Source organism: Lonchura striata, chromosome 5, assembly GCF_046129695.1.
Source record: "Lonchura striata isolate bLonStr1 chromosome 5, bLonStr1.mat, whole genome shotgun sequence".
NCBI lineage: Eukaryota > Metazoa > Chordata > Aves > Passeriformes > Estrildidae > Lonchura > Lonchura striata.
In genome coordinates, this window is record NC_134607.1 from 14015744 (window position 1) to 14035710 (window position 19967).

The 19967-nt window shown below is 43.7% G+C and overlaps 2 protein-coding genes across 7 annotated transcripts in view; one reads left to right on the top strand and one right to left on the bottom strand.

The window, feature by feature from the left end:
- CALD1 (caldesmon 1) overlaps positions 1-2398 on the top strand; it is a 177501-nt gene extending 175103 nt beyond the window's left edge. For 4 of the 6 annotated variants that reach the window (XM_077783314.1, XM_077783317.1, XM_077783315.1 and 1 more), the window contains one exon: positions 742-2398. In XM_077783314.1, the coding sequence (XP_077639440.1) occupies positions 742-773 (32 nt within the window). In that variant the 3' untranslated portion in view covers positions 774-2398. The remainder of the gene's footprint in view (positions 1-741) is intronic. The other 2 variants (XM_021552045.3, XM_077783318.1) reach the window with 1 other exon arrangement.
- A 677-nt stretch (positions 2399-3075) lies between these two features.
- On the bottom strand, positions 3076-10980 carry LOC110482638 (aldo-keto reductase family 1 member B10). Its single transcript, XM_021552049.2, has 10 exons — positions 10819-10980; positions 9957-10124; positions 8871-8987; positions 8143-8220; positions 7546-7668; positions 6261-6367; positions 5953-6034; positions 4851-4934; positions 3896-3978; positions 3076-3570 (listed from the first exon to the last, which is right to left on the bottom strand). Exons 1-10 carry the CDS (start codon positions 10912-10914, stop codon positions 3528-3530), a joined length of 981 nt encoding a protein of 326 aa, XP_021407724.2. The 5' UTR covers positions 10915-10980; the 3' UTR covers positions 3076-3527.
- Between the last annotated feature and the right edge of the window lie 8987 nt (positions 10981-19967).

A 19967-nucleotide genomic window follows, 5' to 3' on the forward strand; every position in this document is an offset into this window, starting at 1 on the left:
GGTGTCTTTTCAAGGCAAAAATAGTTATGCTATTGTCATTTTGAAACCACTAGTTGGTGAAAGACAATTTAGTTTTACAGAAAGAAATCAGCAGAATAGTCCTCTTAGCTTTTTGTTTTTATTTTAACTTAAAGCACTCCAAATAAAGCCAATTAAACTAATTGTATGGCTAAAACCAGTGGGGAAGAATGGAAGATCATTGACCAATTTAATATCTTTAAGGGTACTTTGCAGCATCCTTCGATTCTTTACTAAGAGTGAAATGACCAAATAGAGAAAAACTCCTTGTTTTCCACACTTCAATATGTGCCCACACATTTTTAGTAGTTTTATGTAAAGGCAGACATATGGTACACCTGTAAACTTTTGGTTTTGGTTTAGAGTCACGCAAAGCAGAATGGTTTTGCTCCTCTTTGTCTTTTTTCAAACCAAAGTGTCACGAGAGGGGTTTTTGGGCTGGCTCAGGGTTAGTGCAGCCCTGCTCCCATGGGAGGTGTTCTCCACCCACAGGAACAGTCCCAGCAGAGGAGTTTGGACACTGCTGAGCAGCCTCTCCTCAGAGGCTGAAATCCTGATTTTTGTCCTCCTTGGGACCACCTCAGAGCATCCCCAGTGCATGAGCAGAGCAGCACCCAGCTCATGTCCTGCCTTCTTACATGTTAACCTAGAGAGCTGTGCCTTTTCTGTTCTAGAGAGGTGTTTGGGTTGTTTCAAGGCATATTTAATCTGTCTCTTTCTCAGCAGGTTTGAGACAATTTGAGAAAGAACCGTAGAAGGCCACTAAAGACGCTGGACCAATCAATTTTGGGGGAAAAAAAAAAGGAAAAAGTGCTAAATTGTTCTTTTTATATTTATGTTTATTTACCAAAATGTCTTTTTGCATTATCCCAGTTAAAACCATGTATATTAGCACTGTATTTAATAATCAGTCTAGACATTCATCAGAATAGTACTGCCTTTGCACAAGAGCCTTTATTCCTAAAGAAACCCATGCTGTGAAATATATAGACTCTCCTACTGACAGCCATAAATATGTATCTGAACAATGATTTCAGCTGGCATTACAGGTCCACCCAAAACACATGTAAAGTGAAGTTGCTTGGGAAAGGTGTGCAGCAAACCTATCAGAAGTCTTTTTCTTTCTGCACTTTAGACTAAGGCATGGAAGAAATATCTTTAGTTGACAATGTAATATTTTCTGTAAGTTGCCCATGTCATGAGAAATACTGCATCAATAATGTGTTTTATTTTTTTTTGTTTTATACTTTTTTTAAGTATCAATTTTTCCATTCTAGTTTAAGTTAATACCTAAATTTGGATGATTATGTTAGCTGACAGCGGTACTGATATTTCTTTTTGTTGTTAGTGACTAGTAATTGAATGCAATCTAGAATATATATACACACATAGCTTTACAAGGTTTAGCCTAAAGGCACTACTAATGGTAGAATGCTTTACTATGTGCTAGAGTATTATATTTAGCAATAAACATACATAATTAGCCAATATCACAGCTTAAAAAAATAAAGACAAAATCACACACTTTTCTATAGTAAGATTTCATAATTGTCATTAGAGGTATGGTGAGATAAGTATTAAAAAATTTAAATGTCTGTTGCCCAGTAATGGGTAATTAAAAAGAAAGTATAGTTTTTAAAAGAGGAAAAGGTAAGGGTATAGAGGGTCAAAAATAGGTCACTTGTATAAAACATTGTAGTTTAATTTATATAAAACTACCATAATTAAAAAGAAAAAAATGTAAACAGAGTTGGAGCTTGTTTCAAATGACTGTACACTAAATCTTGCCATCCATCAGTGCTGTACACCAGGTCTACAAGAAATGAAGTAAACCTCTATCTTTGTGACGCTTCTTTTTACCTCTCTCTCCTGAATATCATATTTACAGATGTTTTCATTTGTATATAGTAAACACATGGCTCTAAGACGTCAGCTTGGTTTGAATTTACATGCCATACAGTTTAGCATTTACATCCTACAGTGTATGGGTGGCATAAACTGAGCAACTCAAGTAGCCCCTAAGCATGTTGTTAACAGCTTTGTGGTGCACCAGAACCCCCAGGACCTCCCTTATCGCCACTTCCATATCTTACAGCATCTGACTTCTTCCTAAAGAAGTGTAAGGTTCTATTTCAACCCAAAGCTGGGCTCCTCTTGCTTGGCTGAAACATCTTGTTTACAAATAGAGATGCACAAAGTTATCTGTAGGGGGTGAAACTGTGCCTACCATTGTCTGTGAGTTGTCATGGTTTTTGTTTGGGGGTTTTGTAAACACTGCTCTGAGTCTTTCAAATACATCTGATAGCTGCAATAAAAACATTTTGTTCAAACAATATATTCTGCAACTGCATTTGAAATAAATGGAACATTTCCATCAGCAGCCCCGTTTGTTAATGAGCAGGAATGGACCAGTTGTTGTAAGTGGGAAAGAAATTGTGCTAAGTCCATGTGAAATAAGGTGAAAAAACCCTAAGGATGTCCCTCTTGCTGCCACAAACCAGCCTGACTTTGGCCTAGCAAAATCTGTCTGAAAATATTTTAGAGCAATTAACTGTGAAGCTGTCTCAGGGTTCACTTTGGTGATTTTGAAGAAGAATTTTTTCCCGTGCTTTCCTCAGATAAAACCAGCCTGTGTCTGAGTGTAATATTCTGGGTGCTGCCAGCAGAGTTGCAAAAATCTCAGTTTATGTTTGAGACTCCCAGTCTGATGTTGGAGTCAGCCCTTATGTTCAACTGGCTGGGTTTTACTGTGAGTTATCCCTGCCCATGATGCTTTCTTCAGCTTTCCCCAGGAATCACACAGGAGCTCAGTTTCTAGGAATTCAGAGGAAGGGCTGTGTGAGGCAACAGTTACAGCTTTCCTCTTTAGGTCCTAGCTAGAGTACAATCCTGCTTTGAAGAATAAGCCACAAAGTGATCTGTATGTCCTGTCCTCATACAGAAATGATAGAAACTTATTTCTATCTGTATTAAAACTTGTAAAACCCTAGACTTTAGAAAAACATGCCAAACTATAAACTATAACTATAAAACAGTTTAAGGATTACAATGATCAACTTCTGTGGTTAATAAACTTTATTCATATAAAATTTTAAAGTATTAGAAATACTCTATGAACATTACAAATATATAAAAGCAATGTAATTAGAGCATACTTTGACAGTGACTCATGAGCCGGTATGACTGACCACACTGGAAGTAACATATAAAAAACTCCATGTAAGTTCCTGGTTTTTTGTTAAGCATGTTTCTAATTAAGGAAGACCAGATAAAAAGGAAAGGAAAAGACATTGTCTTTTCACTACTAAACAAAACCAGATTTCTGCTAAGCATCTTTACAAAAACCCCACCCTTATTGCTGTATTCTTGTATCAGCTAGTGGTCTCCTCCTTAAAAAAAGGAGGAAAAACTAACTGCTCATAACCATTATCAAGTACAGAAGAAGAAGCCAAGATCAAGCTGCAGAGCACATCTAATCTGGAAGAAGGTCCTGCAGGAACAACCTGCATTTAATACTCTGCTTTGAAGGGGTAGTCCTTGTGGTTGACAGCTCTGAAAAGAGAAAAACCTTGTTATTCAAGCATGCAGAAAGTAACCTGAGCAGCATTTCCTTGTGGCAGTCTCCCTCCCTCACTGCAGAACTCGGGTTCTGCAGCTGTCATTGAACTGAACACAGGCCTGGAGAAGCCCCTGGAACACCAATGTGCTGGAGGGAATGCTCCAAATGAATCTCCCTCCTGAAGATGCAGGACATGCCTCATTCAAGTTTGAATTATGAGCTCTCCCTGGTTTTGGTCATGTATGTTTTCAATACGGGGGGAGTGAAAATACAGACAGAAATAGGACAAAGGGATAGTAAGGATAATAAGGAACGTACTGGATCACTGGAACTGCCCTCCAGTTCCTGTTAAAACTGAGGATGACATCCATCTCCTTTTTCGACAGCTCAAAGTCAAACACCTAGCAGGAAAGAGGAAAAAAAAAAAAAACAAAACCAACTCTTTTTACTTGGGTTCGTGAATAGTTAGCTCCTAAGTGTGCTTCATGCACACACTTAGGACTTGAGGAAGGAATGCATTAAGTAGAGTTAAGCAATCCTCTTATTTCTCAGGCAAATAAGAACCCTTGAAGTCATCAAGACAGTCCTGTTCTTTCTGAGGTGCTGTTCATAGCAAGGTCTTACATTTATGGGTAGCTGAATCCCAACACCACTGCACTTTTGTGTTGTAATGCACACAGAGAAGACTTTAGGTGCTCAGGATATGTCACAAATACTGAAACTGAAGGTAATTTTCTGCTATGAGAGAGAGCTACTGAGTAGCAACTTCAAATAGTTGCCTCACAGTTATTCATCTGAAGAGTTCTTGCTGGGTTTTCACAGGAAAAATAACTCCAAACCCTCTCACCGTGAATTGAAAGCAACACAGAGGTATTATATAAGGTGCCACACCTTATGAGCAAACTTATCCAGCTGAACTTCACTGCCAAGGGGAGCCACAGCCTCACAGTGAGACAAACTCTAACAGGTCTGCTGTTTGTTCACAGCTTGTTCCTTTACACCCTAAGTTAACCTTTTCCCCAAGGGCAAGTCCAAACCTGGGCCTCCCTTTCTGCAGCAGCAGGGCTCAGACAACCCTGGTGTAACCCATTTCTCTCCTAGCTGGAACAAACTGCTTTTTCCCACATGGTTTGGTAGTGCTGAGCCCCAGTTTTCAAATCTCTGTACCCCTCTTCCAGTGCCTCAGGTGCTGCTTGGAAACACAGAGGGGCTATGGCTGTGGGTGCCTATCCTGCACAAAACCAGCCAGCAGCATTTCCTAAGGGATCTTCACCTTCATGTTTTCCACAACACGGTGCGGTTTGTCAGATTTGGGAATGACAATGATGTCTCTCTGCACCAGAAAGCGGATCAGGACCTAGAAAAGAACAAGGAGGAGCATGAACACTGAGGTCCCAAGACATCTATTCAAACACATTTTGTGGATTTTTTTTTTTTTTAATCTGTTATTTATTTTTCACTCTTTGAAAAACTACCACTTTGCATACAGGAGTTTGAGATGCCAGGATTTGCTCATGTATTTGACAGAAGACTGGCAAACTGTAATTTTTTTTCTAGCCTATGTTGTTTCAATATTGTGGCTTTCGCAGGATTTGTTTTGTTTTTGTTTAGGGTAGTAGCAAGGGGAGAAAAAATATGATGCTCTGGTATTATGTGAGTGCTCAGACTCAGTGAGCATAATGACACTACATATAATTTGGGCTCACAGGTAAGTACCTCATGAAGGTTCAGTTTTTGGAAGTCCATAAAAGGAAAAGCATGTTTACAGAATTTAAAAGTTCCCTCCCTGAAAAAACAAAACAAAACAAAACAAAAAAAAAAAAAAAAACCAAAACCAAAAAAAAAAACCAACCAAAAAAACAACTGTTGCATACAATGTTTTCATCCTGCTCTGCCTCTCTTAAAATATGATTATCTTTGATTTCACATGAACATGTGGCTTTGTTTGAAGTGCAGCTTCTGCACACCCCAGGCAACAACTAATTTGTGTGACTAACAAACTAATAGAGAAAAAAAAAATCTTAAATAATCAATCAGCTTTCAGTAATTCTTTGTGAACACAAGCAGATTGGAGGCAATCAAATATGTCTCCAAATTACTTCTGAACAATAACTTAGCTGGAAAAAGGAATAAAAAATTAGGAAGGTGGACACCTGAGGTAAGCACGTACCATTGCTGATCAGTCCAACCCAAAACTTGGCACTCAAGACCTCCGTGAAAAGATCTGATAATTTTTATGAATGCTGTTAAGAACTTGGGAAGAATAAAGAGTGAAGTTGAGCCCCATTATAATGTATCTCTAGAGAAAGTAGCATCTACTATGACTGGCCTGTAAGACATCTGAGGAGGAAGAATGGTTTGCTCTGACAATTTACCTGGGCAGGGCTTTTATGATGTCTGTCTGCAATCTCTTTAATCCTGGGGTCATCCATAAGCGTGGGTTCCCCTGGCTTAGCCCTGTTAAAAAATAGAGATGATGGTAGTAGAAAGGTGACAGCTTCCCTGTAGGAGCCTTGCATCATGTCACATAGTCTGCATCAAGACATTTTAACTGTATCATTTACCAATATAATAATAGTAGTAGTAGTGATAATAATAATAATAATAATAATAATAATAATAATAATAATAATCTTCACAGCTGCAGTGTTTTGTGTGCAGGAAGGCTGCAGAGCTCTCTTACCATGGGCGGTTAGGAGAGCCCAGGGGGCTGTATGCTGTCACAGCAATCCCTTTGGATTGGCAGTACTTGACCAGCTTCTCCTGGGTCAGGTATGGATGACATTCTACCTGCAAGCACAGAAGGATGTTTGATCAAAGAGGCAGACTTTGCTGAGCTGCAGAGCATGACATTTTAAATCCTCTTGAGTCAAAGAAAATGGGAAGACTTGACTTCCAGCATCACGACTCAAAGCTGTTTTATGAAAAAGTTGTGAATGTCACAGCAGTATCTAGAGGCTTAGCAGAGAACAGAGCTTTCTCATGCTACATATTACCCACAGAAAGCAAAAAACAGATGAGTGGAAGTGTTATCTGTGTGGAATCTGGGAAATGAGCCTTCTTGGACTACTGCAGGGCAGGATTGCATCGTCAGAGGGCCAGCTCAGAATGCCTCAAGTTTATTTTCTGCTCTGATGCACCCAACCTCTCCTTGCCTCAAGGAGCCTCTCTCATTCCTGGAGAAGCTTGGGGAGATGATCTGAGCTAACCTAAGGAAGCAAGTCCGTGTTGCAAATAGATGTTTGGGTAAGATATCCTGAAAGCAACAGGAGATCCATGGGGATGCTGCTCAGCTGCCACAAGCCATGTCATGACCACAGGGCTGTGTCTGTGCTGCTTCACGTGGCCCTGTGCACATACCCAGCTGTATCTGAACACTGCAGCTTCACTACCAGGCATGGTGACATGAAAAATGTGTACAGTAGTTAACTTACACCTGAGCTAGTGTGGGATTTCCTTGGATATTCCCCATCTGGAAGAGATGGGCATTCAGCACCCTCAGCTGCATGCAAAGAATTTCTGAAATGGAAGAAAATCAGAATATCCCTAAGCTGCTGCTGTCTTGTGATTAAGTTCATGAGGTATGTGGTAAGAATTTGGTATGTAATTGTACTCTTCAACCTCCTTTCTGTAATGGAGTAGTTTATTTTATGTTGAGAAATGAGAAAGTCCTGTGCATCTCTGTATAGTCCCGTTCTGGTGCAGAAACTCCCAGGGGGATTTTGTTGAATATATTTAAGATTACTCTAAATATGTATTATTTATATAGAACATGTGTATTATATACTATATTAATTTGATTATGTATACACACACACATTCTAAATACACTGAGGAATACTTCTAAGTGGAAGGTTCCAGCCTCATGGAAAGGGGATCTAGACAATCCTTAAAGTACCTTCCAATCCTAATCCATTCTATGGTTCCAGACTGCAAGGTTAGCTGAGGAATGGAAACAAAACTCTCACCTGGTTCATTACAGGCTTGTGCTTCAGTCCTGGCTTGTTCAAGATTCTTTCAATCTGCTCATGGTTAAAGTTGGAGACACCAATGGCTTTTACCAAGCCAGCATCCACCAGCTCCTCCATGGCCTAACGAGTAAGGACAACCAAGGTGGGTGTGAGTTGGTGGCATTACTGTCAAACGACATTTTTTAATGTAGTTTTTTTTTTTATTTCTCTCAGGCTTGTGGCAAATGAACAAACAACTCATGATGGATTAGATTACATAAAGGTATCTCAGTTAATAAAAGAAAACAGAATCCTAACTGTATGAACACCCAGTAAATTTACCCAGCCACACTTAGATTCACCTGAAGGGCTGGTTCTATTATTGTGTGTATCCAGATACTTCAGGAACAGCACCTACAGTTTTGATAGCTTCCTTCTCTTTAGCCTTACTAAAAACATCCCCTTCTTGCTCCCCAAAACAAGAGATACAAGCAGGTTGAAATACAATTTTGTGCGGCTGTCCTTCTCACCCAAACATACCCCTCAATTTCATTTTGCTCACAGATCTCTATCTTCAGTGCTGATACTTGCTCTGAAGAGCAAATACTGACTTACCTCCCACGTGTCCAGGAAATCTGTGTCACTGGGAATACTGTGACCCTTCTCATCCAGAGGCTGCAGCTCTTCACCAGCCTGTTAAATCAAGGCACATAATACACAAACTTTTTAAAATGTTGAATTTCCTACAGAGTGCTAGCACTTTGGGCTGCATTTACAGGCAGCAGGTGGTTTAAACATATTGCATAACTAAAAGTTATGCTTGTCCATTAGTATTCTCTTTTGGATGAGGGCTGTATTTTGCAGAACCAGTCCCTGCATGCAAAGAGTGTGGGGATTAGTAATAATTATGTAACTTTGGCAGGCCTGGAGAGAAGGGAACTGACACTCCCCAGCCCCTTTATTTTAGATTATTATTTATGTAGACTGGGTGAAGAAACACATTCCTTCTGTGCTATGCTTCATTTTTCACTACTGGTTACTTCAGACCAGGCCAACATCCCCAAAAACCTAGATGTCCCTGCTGTAACCAGAATCCTGTGCTGGCTGCCAGACGACCTGAGGGACTCACACTAAAACCTCATTCCAACAGGCATGAGAAGCCAGATCCCTCTGCTAAAACACACCACTGCTTCAGTGACCAAATTCTTCCTACCACCGGGATCAGGGAGGAGCCAAATGAACCCCATATCCCAGCTGTGTGATGAAGATGGGCACAGCAAAGATGAGAGAATGCAGCATGCTCCTGGGTAGGTAAGGAGGAAAGGTGTGAAGAGCAGGACTACCTTGTATCCCATCGGGAAGTGCATCAGGTAGAGGTCCAGGTAGTCCAGCTGGAGTGCAGCGAGGCTCTTTTCCAGTCCTACCTTAACCAGGGGCTTCTCATGGAATGTGTTCCACAGCTGTGGAAAAGACCAAGGCCGAATGTCACTTTACAGCTCCCACAGGGCAGACCGGGGGACAGATGCTTCTCACTTGGAGGTCTGGGAGGAAAGCTCCCTCCCCACTTAAGTCAGTACATGAGGATGTAACATTTCACTATTAAGGCAGGACAAACATACCACAAGGCTGTCATGAAGGTGGAGTCAGGATTCCCACTTACAAGAAGATAGTCTCAGATATAAATGTAACAATCTGGCAAGTGCATCTGACACAGCAAAGCTCTTAGTGTTACAACTATTTTTTCAGCCTAAATTTTGAATATTGAGCAGCTCATAGGTACCTTCTTTCTGTCCCTTTTAACTGTCCACATTGAGGACAGTTATCAATTTTAGTTCATTTTTGAAATCAAAATCCAAATTGTTTAAATAGAAGAACAATATTGTTAAATTAAGCCAAATTCTTTAACAAAAACAAAGCTTAATGTAGAAAATCTTAGTTAAACACAAAGTGTTCTGGTTTTGCTGGTGAAAATCCCACATGATAAATTTATTAGTTGAACTGTTCTTTTTGCTAAGGAGCATGTCTGGGACAAGTGGATGAGATAAGGTGTGGTGGTGTGAATGAAGAAAACACCTATAAAATACTTTGGTTTCTGTTCCCTTTCAGGATTACCATTTATACATGACAGAGTTTTTAAATGTCTTGCTTATCACTGATGAATCCAGACAACTGTCTTGCTTTTTTTTTTTTTTCCCTTATCTTTCTTGAGTGTATCCAATTGATAGAGGTAGTATCTTTCCTAAGTTATCAGCAGTTCCTGATAAAGCCGAGTCCAGATTGCAAATACAGGATGGGACTTTTAAGACACAACAAGAAAACCATGAAGTGAATGTCAGAGAAGGGAATAGGTCCCTATGTTACTTTACAGGTATAACAAGGGTTTCTCTGCAAGAAAAGCAAAATACCCCAATAATCTTGCATCCTTGTACCTTAGTAACAATGAAGAGCTCTTCCCGATTCACAGCTCCCTCCTTGATCTTCTGCTGGACTGCGTTCCCTATTTCATTTTCATTCTTGTAGAAATAGGCGCAGTCGAAGTGGCGGTAGCCGGCGTTAATAGCAAACTTCACCACTTCTTCCACCTTTCCCGGAGGAGCCTGAAAGCAACCAGAAGCCGGTCATGGGCTCTGCCGTGTCTCCTGCCAGGTCTCAGCGCTGTGACAGCTGCTCACAGTCCCCCTTTCCAGCTGCTCCTGGAGTTTGCTCATCACCTGCCTTTATCTGAAACCCCACGGAGTTTCCAGGCACGGCAGCATTTCTGCAGGGAGCGGGCACACAGCAGAAAGGAGTTTGTTTCTGCAAGCCTTCCAGCTCTGCCACCGCCAGCAGCGCAATCTCCGCTGCCATTTCGCCTCTTTGCTCCCTGTGCTACCCAAGGAGTTTCGCCGCTTCACCTTCCCCAAATCCTCCTCCCAGACCGCGACCCCATCCCGGAGTTGCGAGCCGCAGCCGCTCGCTGTTTTTGGTCGGTTTCTCTCGCTTCCCCTCTTCTATTCTGTGCCTCCTTCCACCTTCTCCAGCCCCTAATTTATATATATATATTTTTTTTTTTTTTTTTTTTTGCCTTTTCCCCCTTGCCTGCTGCTGCCCTCGCCGCGCCTGGCATCCTGCCCGGTTACACAAGCGGCCGCCATCGGCCGCATCCTGCCCACGCAGGGCACGGATCCCGCTTTTAGAAGGGTAGTGAAGGGTAGTTCTTTCTCTATTTTGTTGGTTTTAACTTTATTTCGCATCTCGGCATCTCCCTCCGGATGCCCACCCTCCCTCCCTGCCTCCCTCCTGCGCCGCTACCTGCCAGGTGCCCAGCCCCAGGGCGGGCATCTTCATCTTGTTGCTGAGCTCCACGCAGGGGATGGCCACGCTGCCGGTGTCCGTCGGTCCGTCCATCGCTCGGAGCCCGCTGCCCGAGCCCGCTGTGAGGATCGGAGCTGGCCCGGCCCCGCCTCGCCCCTCCCCGGCTCGTCAGGGGCGGTACCCACGGAGACACCGTCAGCCTGGGGCTGCCGAAAGGTTGGGCGCTCATTCGGGTGTTTCTTGGCGTCGTGTACAGGAAATATAAATCGCGCCATTTCTAGTATGACATATGTGATATTATTTATTTGTTAGAATATACACATTTGTATTCGGAGTCCCCCCCCACCTGGTGTATATTAGAACACAATTTACAAGTGAAAGGATGTGACTCGGCCAAGACATGAGCCATGTCTAGAGAGATACGGGGGACCCCAGGCGCTGATCATCCCGTGAACAACCCAAGATGGATATCATGGAAATCCTCGGGCAGATACATGTGAATGCAGCGTTCCCATAAATTTCAAGGGATTCAACAACTCGGGACACTGAATTATTCTTCTTCTTCATCACCAAAAAAGAAAATCTTATTAACCTATAGACTCTGAATGGAAAAAAAAAGACTGGCTGCCGAAATCTTGGCCTCAGGTGGAATTTTCCCTATAAAAACCACTTGTGCCAAGATAGAGATGTGTGGGCATAGAGGAAAACCTATGCTGAGGCCGACTTCTTATTGCACACCCAGGGCCAACCCCGGGCTCAGCTCTGTTCTTTCCTTGTGGCTGGCTAGATAGAATTTGATTGCAAAATAAATATTCTATTTTTTCATTTTAATTTAGCCAGACAAATTTTCATTTATAACATTGGGAAGGAGCAAATGTCTCAGCAGCCAAGCTGGCACTGTGCACGCATCCTGCTGGGCTGTGGTGGAACCGCCACCCCTGGAAGCTCTCAAAAGGTGCGTGGATGTGGCACTTGGGGACATGGGTTGGTGGCAGACGTGGTGGTGCTGGAGATTTGACGACTTTTGAGCCTTTTCCAACCCTAATTGTTCTATGATACTACAGCTGAGAGAGTCTGTTGGCTTGCCAGGAGAATTTCTGCTCCAGGCAATAGGTGCTCATTGGAGGATTTTCTCCAGGACTGAATTTTTCATATTTTTCCTCAAAGATATTAGGCTCACCTTTTGTTCACAGAGGAATTCATTAAATTATTCATTCATTAGCTCATTTCTGCTTTCCCTGTGTTTGCAGAGGGGTGGGCTCCCTGCTGGACCATCAGTCTGTGTGAAGGAATCTCTTCCCTGGCCCCCAGTTAAAACTTCAGCCAGCGCTGGTAGGGTGTCAGATGCTGCACATGGCATTTGTGATTACAGCTTGGGGTAATCACAAATTAACGGGGTGCTTCAGTCCAAATAATCCCCCTGCTTTTTGCACAGGGTGAAAAGTTGTCATAGTTGAGATGGTCACAATACAAAGCAACTCTTCACTTTCAAAAGGCTTCAAACCCGTTTTTATTATAGTATACATTCTTACAAAACTCAGAAGTTTACACTTTACTCATTGGTCAGGAAAGACAAACAAAGTGCTTATTGGAATAGGCAGGTGCAGGTTTCTCTTATTTATCCTTCTTTCTTTCTTGGTTTCTGTGTCAATGACCTTGGTAGGAAATTCTTTCAGGGGTAAGAATTATCAAACTTCTCTCTGGCTCACAGAAGTCACTGCAAAACCTCTTCCACAAGAAGTGATATTTAAAGGTGGCACTAGACTGTAGAGTGCAGTGCCTCAGAAATCAAGAGCCAGAGCCTGGAGGGACTGGGCTGCTTAGCTGGCAGCTGTCTGGAAGAAAAGATGCTTAACACCATTATGCTGATGTTGAGTTCAACACCCTGCCTCAGGCCTCTCACCTGTCACACAGACTTTGTGTTTAGTTGTGACAGCAGAAATGCTTTGCTGCTTGAGTCTGCTTTTTTTGCTTTTCCTTATATTGCTCTAAACTCCTACTTGCTCATTTCTGATCCCTGACCACCAATTTAAAAGCTGTGGGAGTTCCACTGGGGTCATCTTGTGTCTTGTACAGTGTAAGAATTAAATATTTTATATTTAGATTTTAATGTTTGCCTACCAAAATATAAAAACAACCATGAATTATTGAGCCAATAACTGTGACGTTTGGTGTGATTTGTTAAAATTGATGTGCATTTTCATTATTTAAACTGCTTTTATGGGACAGTATTTTCAAGTTGGTTAGCAAATGCATGTTCTTTGTTTAAATATAAACAGAATCTCTTCCTGGTTTCCTTGGCCTGGTTTCTAAGCCATTGGCTTAACCAAGCTTTATTGTCATCTTTCTGTTGCCTTGGATATCATCACACATTCCAGAATGGGAAAAACAAAACAAAACAAAAACCACAAACCAAACTGATATGAAGTAGAGACAGAGAAGCAGAGAATCAGATTTTTCAAAATGGCTGATAATTCCCATATAGTCAAACTACAGCAGTGAGAGGAGATGTCCTCTATTGAAAACAAATATGAAAAACCACATAGATTAAAAACCCTACCCAAAACAAGAAAAAGACAAAGCTACTGTGTGAGATGTGATGAATTTGACAGAAAGAGATGTAACAAAAAAAAAAAAAAGAGAAAAGTCTGTTGAGATTTTATACATTTAGTAATGGTACATTGTTTTTGAGGTCAGAAAGGGCCACACTAATCTTCTTACACTGATCTCTAATTACATTGGAAAGATTTTATACCAAGCCTATGTCATATCCATCTTTCTTAATTTTTTATTAAAGGCACTTGGGTGCTAGAGCAATAGGAACTGACTAAAATTATGTACAGAATAGACTAGGAAATGCTGAGATTGAGCTATTAATTGCTGTTTAATGCTTTAATTGCAATAAATCTTGGTCTGACAGCTATAAACCCCACATAATTGCCTTTATTTTTTTTTTACCCATTTGTTTAACAGAGCCATCAACAATTTTCCTCCCTATAAGTCTTTATGTGAAGACATTAATGATTTTGGAGTGAACTTCCTTCAGGCCAGGGAGGAGCAGGGGGAGATTTTGGCAACTCAGCCACAGCATGGGCTGGCAGAGGAGAACTGCTGGAAAGTCTCTGTAACGTGTACAGGCTTTCCTGTTCCAACATTTTTGTTCTGATTCCTTTATCTGCGTGGGGGAAGGCTACTCATCATTCAAAGCCATATAAAACCTGACTTTATGAGGGCTTAAAAGGCTTTAATTATTTTTTTGACTGCTATTATTTGCTGGATGCAGTGGTTACTGGGGCCCGGAGCTGTCCGGAGGGAAGTGCCGCTCCCCCGTCTTTCTGCCAAATCCATGCTTCGGAGCCTGCGGCTGCCGCTGCCCTCATCTGTGCACGAAGCAGCCGCTTCTTCGCCTCCGGGAGCCGCAGAGAGCGGTGGCTTGTACGAGGCGAAGAACGAAGCCGGCTTGTGCGCGCATTCTTCGGCCTGCTAAAGGACAGTGGCTGCAGCTCCCTGCCCCTTCAATTCACTGCCGGCATGCTTATGGCAGGTGTTCCAGGACTACTTTCCTGCGTTTTGACTTCGCCCTGATGCAGTCCCTGCTGGGAAATTCCTGCTCGTCCCCTGAGGCTCCGAGATGTAGAGAACTCGATGGCAGAAAAGAAGGTCTGCGCTGAATTTGTCGGGAAGCAAGAGCATAGACAGCGCCTTTTATTTGGCCAAGAGTGAGCAGCTGCTGGATTTTGGCAATTGCCTTCACTGCACACAGAAGCCCGGTGCTCTCTGCTGCTGCTTTTTTCGCCTTCTGTGAATTGCACATGACTGAAGTTGAGCCAAGCTTTTCAGCATCTGTGCTCCACCTATGGAATACGTTGCTTTTAAGGAGAGGCTGGAATAATGGAAGGATCCCAGTCCCTCCCAGCATGTTCCCACTCACTCCCAGTTGCCCCCAATTCAATCCCAGCTCTCCCCTTCAAGGTCCTGATCGTTCCCGATGTGGTTCCAGTCCCCCATTACAGTTACAGATAGTGCCTGTAGATCCCAATTGCCCCCAGCATGTCCGTAATCATTTCCAGGCACTACCAGTGGCCTCAGTAAGGTGTTTTTTATCCCAGTATGATCCCCCAGTCATGGCCAGAATATCCCAGTTGCCTCCAGCATGCATCCAGTTATTCCCAGGTCCTGCAGCTGGCTTACAGCTTGATCCCAGTTTCTCTCAGTTGCTGCAAGGAGTGCAAAGTATGAGCCCAGCTGTTGTTCTGATTTTTAAAAGTGTTAAGTTTGCTTTTAGAGGTCTTTGGAAAGTTTTAAAGTTCTCATGAAACTTCTTGAGCCTTCTGAGAACGTTTTCATCTTTGAGAGTCAGAGCTCCACAGCATTTCAGGTGGAAATAGAATCGTTTACATCTTTCTCTGTGGGTGGAGAGAAATGGTCTTTGGACGAGTGTGGTTGGAGAGGTAGTAATTCCATCCTCCAATCCACGGTCACCTTTTGAGTTCTCGAAATACCTTACCAGATGTTGGAAAACAGGCTCTTTTTCTCTTTGGAACTTCCCAAGCATCTGTGTACTCATTTCTTGTCCAATAGCAACATCTGTTGGCGCCGCATGTGAACGACACCTGTGGGTGACGTCTTGATTAACCCTCTTTCTCCCGGGCCTGACTGCAGCCCTTGTAGGTATGTCTGCTTCTATGGGGCCTGCTGGTATCTGCCAACAGAGGCAGCCTAGAGGAGCAGAGCCCTGTGTCCCCCAGGAGCCCAAAAATGGGGAGCCCAGGGTTGCGCTGCCAGTGGTGGGACCCTCAAAAGCCTGGAGAGGGGAGGGGGGACTCCCCGGAGTCTCTGCACCCCAAAGCAGAGAAGAATGGGAGAAGGGAATTCAGGATGCCAAAATCTTCAGCCTGCCTAAACAGTGAGATCCAAGAGGGGGGAGCCTTTTTGCATTCCCGGGACTTCGAGCTGCCTGCAGAGGGCAGGGACCAAGGAGCGGGGGGACCCTGAGTACAAGTGTGACCACCCAGCAGCTGGGACAGGGGGAAGCCCAAACACCAAAGGGGAGGGAGCAGGGATGGAGAACTCCGGGGAGGATTTTCCAGGGCTGAATCTTGGTATTCGGTAAGTTTAATGGAGCCCAAATGGCCAGTGACTTCCAGAGATGAACTTGGACAAAGGGTCCTTCAAAGTCAACATGCTCATCCCTTGTTTTCCCCAAACCAGGATTTCCCATTCCCAAGCCTTTGGAGGCTGCAAGGAAAAGGAAGATTCCCTGGAACACCCAGGCAGGTGAGGAGGAAGTCACTGCCCCTTTCCCCTTCTCTCCTGCTCCATCTCCCAGCCCGGCATGGTCTACGGCTGCAGGACAATCCCCCTTGACAACACCATTTAGCCGGGGATGCATTGAGGGAATCTCCTTTCCCTTCCCTGTGGCATGCAGGGAAGTCCTATCCTCTCCTTGTCCTTCCTCTTCTAGACACTTCAGGGCTGAGGATGGAGACCAGAGAGGGCAAACCCTCATGGCAAAATGTTGTGGAAGACACCATTTTGAGTGGCTCCATGGCACAGGAAGCCAACAAGGAGGAAACGCCCTGGAGATCCTGCACAAGGAGGGGCTGCAAAGGCAGATTGTGGGGATCTGAGGAAGAAAGACCCACTGTCCTGGTTTAGGGAAAATTTGGAGAAAACCTCCAGAAGGAGCACCCCCACAGAGCAAACCCCCATGGCCCCACCCCCCCACCTGGTTTGAGAAGAATTTCCTTGGAGAGAAGTAGAAAAAATCCCCTTGTTTTTTAAAAGAGAGAAACACTCCCAGGCACAAAAAATGAACAACACCAGATGACAAAAACTCTTTCAACACTCTGAAGAGATGACAAATTCAGAAAGACTCTCATGGGAGTGGTCACCCAGTTCTTGGTCTCCGGCGCTGGGGATTGTTACATTGCGCTCAGGCCACATTTTCCCCCTTTCCCTGGGACCCCTGATCAGATAAGCCTGGTCTCCTCCTTCCAGCCACAGCAGGGTTGGCGGAGAGCCAGAGAAGCCCTCCCTGTCCAGAGCCTAGATAAACCCCTGACCCTTCCTGTTCGCCCTCTTTTGACCCGCTCTTTCCCCTGGCCACGATAGAATAAAGAGCTGGAAAACCACATCGGGGTAAGAGCCTCTTTTGGAAATCTTTGCCCATCTCCTGATGTTCCTCCTCTCAAGGCCTCAGATCTCTGAGCTAGCCTGATAATTTAGGGGCTGAGAGAGGGGGAAACGCCAGTTGGCCCCCAGTGTGTGCTTCCTAAAAGCCCATGCAGGAGCGGGAGAACCTGTTTGAAAGGATCTCAGAAGCTCTTTGGGACAGTCAGCTGCCCTGTTACTCTAGCTGCCTTTAAAGGCTGTGAGTGACAGAGAAAGGTCGGGACCTCACCTGCATACCCCAGGTGAGCCGGCTGGAGAAGGGACCCCAGACGAATTCACGCATGACCCCCACGGTTCACAGGATTGGTAAATAAACCCTTCGATCCCGTTTTCCCGGGATCTAGCTGGGAGGAGTTACCATGATAACTGTGCGAAGCTGCTCGCACGGGCTAAGCGAGAAGCGGCGCACGCAGCTTGGAACCGGCGGGCTGGTGTGCGGCAGAGCGGAGCGGCTCTGACCGACAGTGCCCATGTTCCTGGGGTAGGGAAGTGACAGGAGGGGATCTGCAGCTCTGGCACAACGGTGGGGAACCCCCCTGCCCCAGGAAAGTCGAGGAATTAGAGCAGGAGCTGCTCCGGCGGTGTCCCCCCCCCCCACCCCTTTTCCCCCCCACGCAGATTCCCGTGCTGACGGTGGGGAACTCAAAAATCGTGCTGTTGTAAAAGTCTGGTGGAGGATAGATCATCTATATGTTATAAATGAGAATTTATTCAGCCAGATTAAAAATAAAAATAATTTTATTAGCGGTCAAATTCTATCTAGCCAGCCACAAGGAAAGAACAGAGCCAAGCCTGGGGTCAGCCCTGGGTGTGCAATAAGAAGTTGGCCTCAGCAGAGATTTTCCTCTATGCCCACACATTTCCATCCTGGCACAAGTGGTTTTTTATAGGGAAAATTCCGCCTGAGGCCAAGATTTCAGCAGTCAGTCTTTTCTTCTATTCAGAGTCCATAGGTTAATAAGATTTTCTTTTTTTGGTGATGAGGAGAAATAATTCAATGTCTGGAGTAGGTGAATTCTTGATGAGAGTTTACGGGAAGGCTGCATTCACATGGATCTGTCTGAGGATTTCCATGATATCCATCTCGGACGATCAGAACCGATGATGAACACCTGGAGCCCAGCCATGGCCCATCTCCTGGCCGAGCCACATCCTTTTACTTGTAAATCAGCTTCCAATATACATCCAGTCTCGCCTGTAAGGGGGGGGAACTAATACAACGGGCATAATCTAACAAGTATCTAATATTACATATTTCATACAAGGGATGGCGCGAATTATATTTACTACACATAACAGATACAATCAAAATAATGGGTGCAAAAGAATTGGTGGAACAAAAGAGCACACTAAAACACCTTAACAATATTTTAAACAATGTATCATTCCCAAATAAGCTTCTACTGCGTTTTGTATGCTGACTAAAAACAGAAATACCAAGCATTACCGTGCAGGATATGAATTCGCTTTCATTTTGGGACCAGATTGGACAGATATTAACTTTAAATGTCGAAAACGGTGAACATAACGCTTCTCTATTTATTCCAATATTTTTACAAGCCTGAAAACAGATTTTAGAAGCAGAAAAGAGCATACAGACACAGACTAACAGCCCGACTAATCCCTTTTCCCCTCCCTATTCACCGCCTCGATACCCCAGCCCTGGTATCACTTTACCCCCCCTGTACCACCTGGTTCTCCTGAGCAATCTAGTCTGGCAGCGTTTCTATCTCAAGCAGGGAACACCGGCAGCATAACGCCGGCGGCCATGCGCTCTTATCTCCTCACAACTCTTTCCTCCCACCTGTGGGAACTCAAAATGCCTCTCAGACATTTTTAGAGGTTCCAGGCCTTGGTCAGAAGCATTTTAGACCCTGGCAGGCAGCTGAAAAACAGCTGTGATTTTGAGTTTGAGCCATGGAATGAATTACCAACTTTGGAGGTGGAACAAACAGTCACAAAAGGTTAGATAGTATAGTAAAAGTAATTACAAAGTAGAGGGGAAATTTTTTTAGTATTGTACAGGGGGGTTTTACTTTGTACATGGGGGTCAGAAGTTCTAAGATGGAGGAAAATGGGCTGATCCTGTTCTTCCTCCTTCTTCTTCCTTGCCTCCATGTTCTTGGTGATGTTGGCACTCACAGATTGGTTTAGAGTAGAAAAGCACTTTGTAATATAGGTAGTAGGTATTGGGGGAAAACTATAAACATGTAATACATAATATATCATATAAAAGATAGCAGCAGCCCTGGGCGGGGGGAGAGAAGAAGAAGACAGCAGATAGAGAGAATGCCAGGGTGTGTGTGTGCCTCTACCCAGGCCGCTGATCAAACAGCCGCAGTCCAAGAACATAATCTGTTAGATAACTAGCAATAAACTGCCTTGGGACCGAACAGCTAAAGCCTGTGCAGTTTTTCTTTGGAATCACGGGTTAGAGGAGGAATTTCACCACCACATAGGAACCCCAGAATAAGGCCAGGGTTCTCACCAACTAATACCATCAGTAGCACCTGTTGTATATCTAGGTAGGAGAAACAATACCAGAGGTTGGTAAACTCTGGTACTGTTTCTCCTACCATATAGACACAAAACAGAGATTTGTAAAATACAGAGAGAATTTGGGAGAACAAGTGAAATTTTTAAAGGCATGATAAGAGCTACCTTTAATTCAAATGAGATGGTACTGAAAGCTATTACTGATTTACTTAAATGGTTTCTAACACCTTCTGAATATGAGATATGGGAAAATAAGTGGAAGTTAGTTTTAACAGCAGTTTTACAGGAAATACAACAAACACTCAGTGAAGCCAGGGACAATGACGGTGACCCTATTACAATAGAGCATCTATGTGGCACAGGCAATATGCACTGCCCAGAAAAACAAACCCGAGTCCTATCTAGGTCAGTTTTGGAAAAAAATTTGTAATGCTGCAGAGAAAACATTTTATCAATTACCAGTAACTGTTGCTAAG

What these genes read in the sequence shown, in the direction of transcription:
- LOC110482638 (XM_021552049.2), bottom strand. Translation starts at nt 10,914, where the DNA reads ATGGACGGACCGACGGACACCGGCAGCGTGGCCATCCCCTGCGTGGAG. An exon ending in ACAAGCCTGTAATGAACCAG is followed by an intron (nt 6,368 to 7,545) that starts GTGAGAGTTTTG and finishes CTGTGCTTGCAG; the next exon opens with GTAGAATGTCATCCATACCT. An exon ending in AGGGCAGTTCCAGTGATCCA is followed by an intron (nt 3,571 to 3,895) that starts GTACGTTCCTTA and finishes TTCTCTTTTCAG; the next exon opens with AGCTGTCAACCACAAGGACT.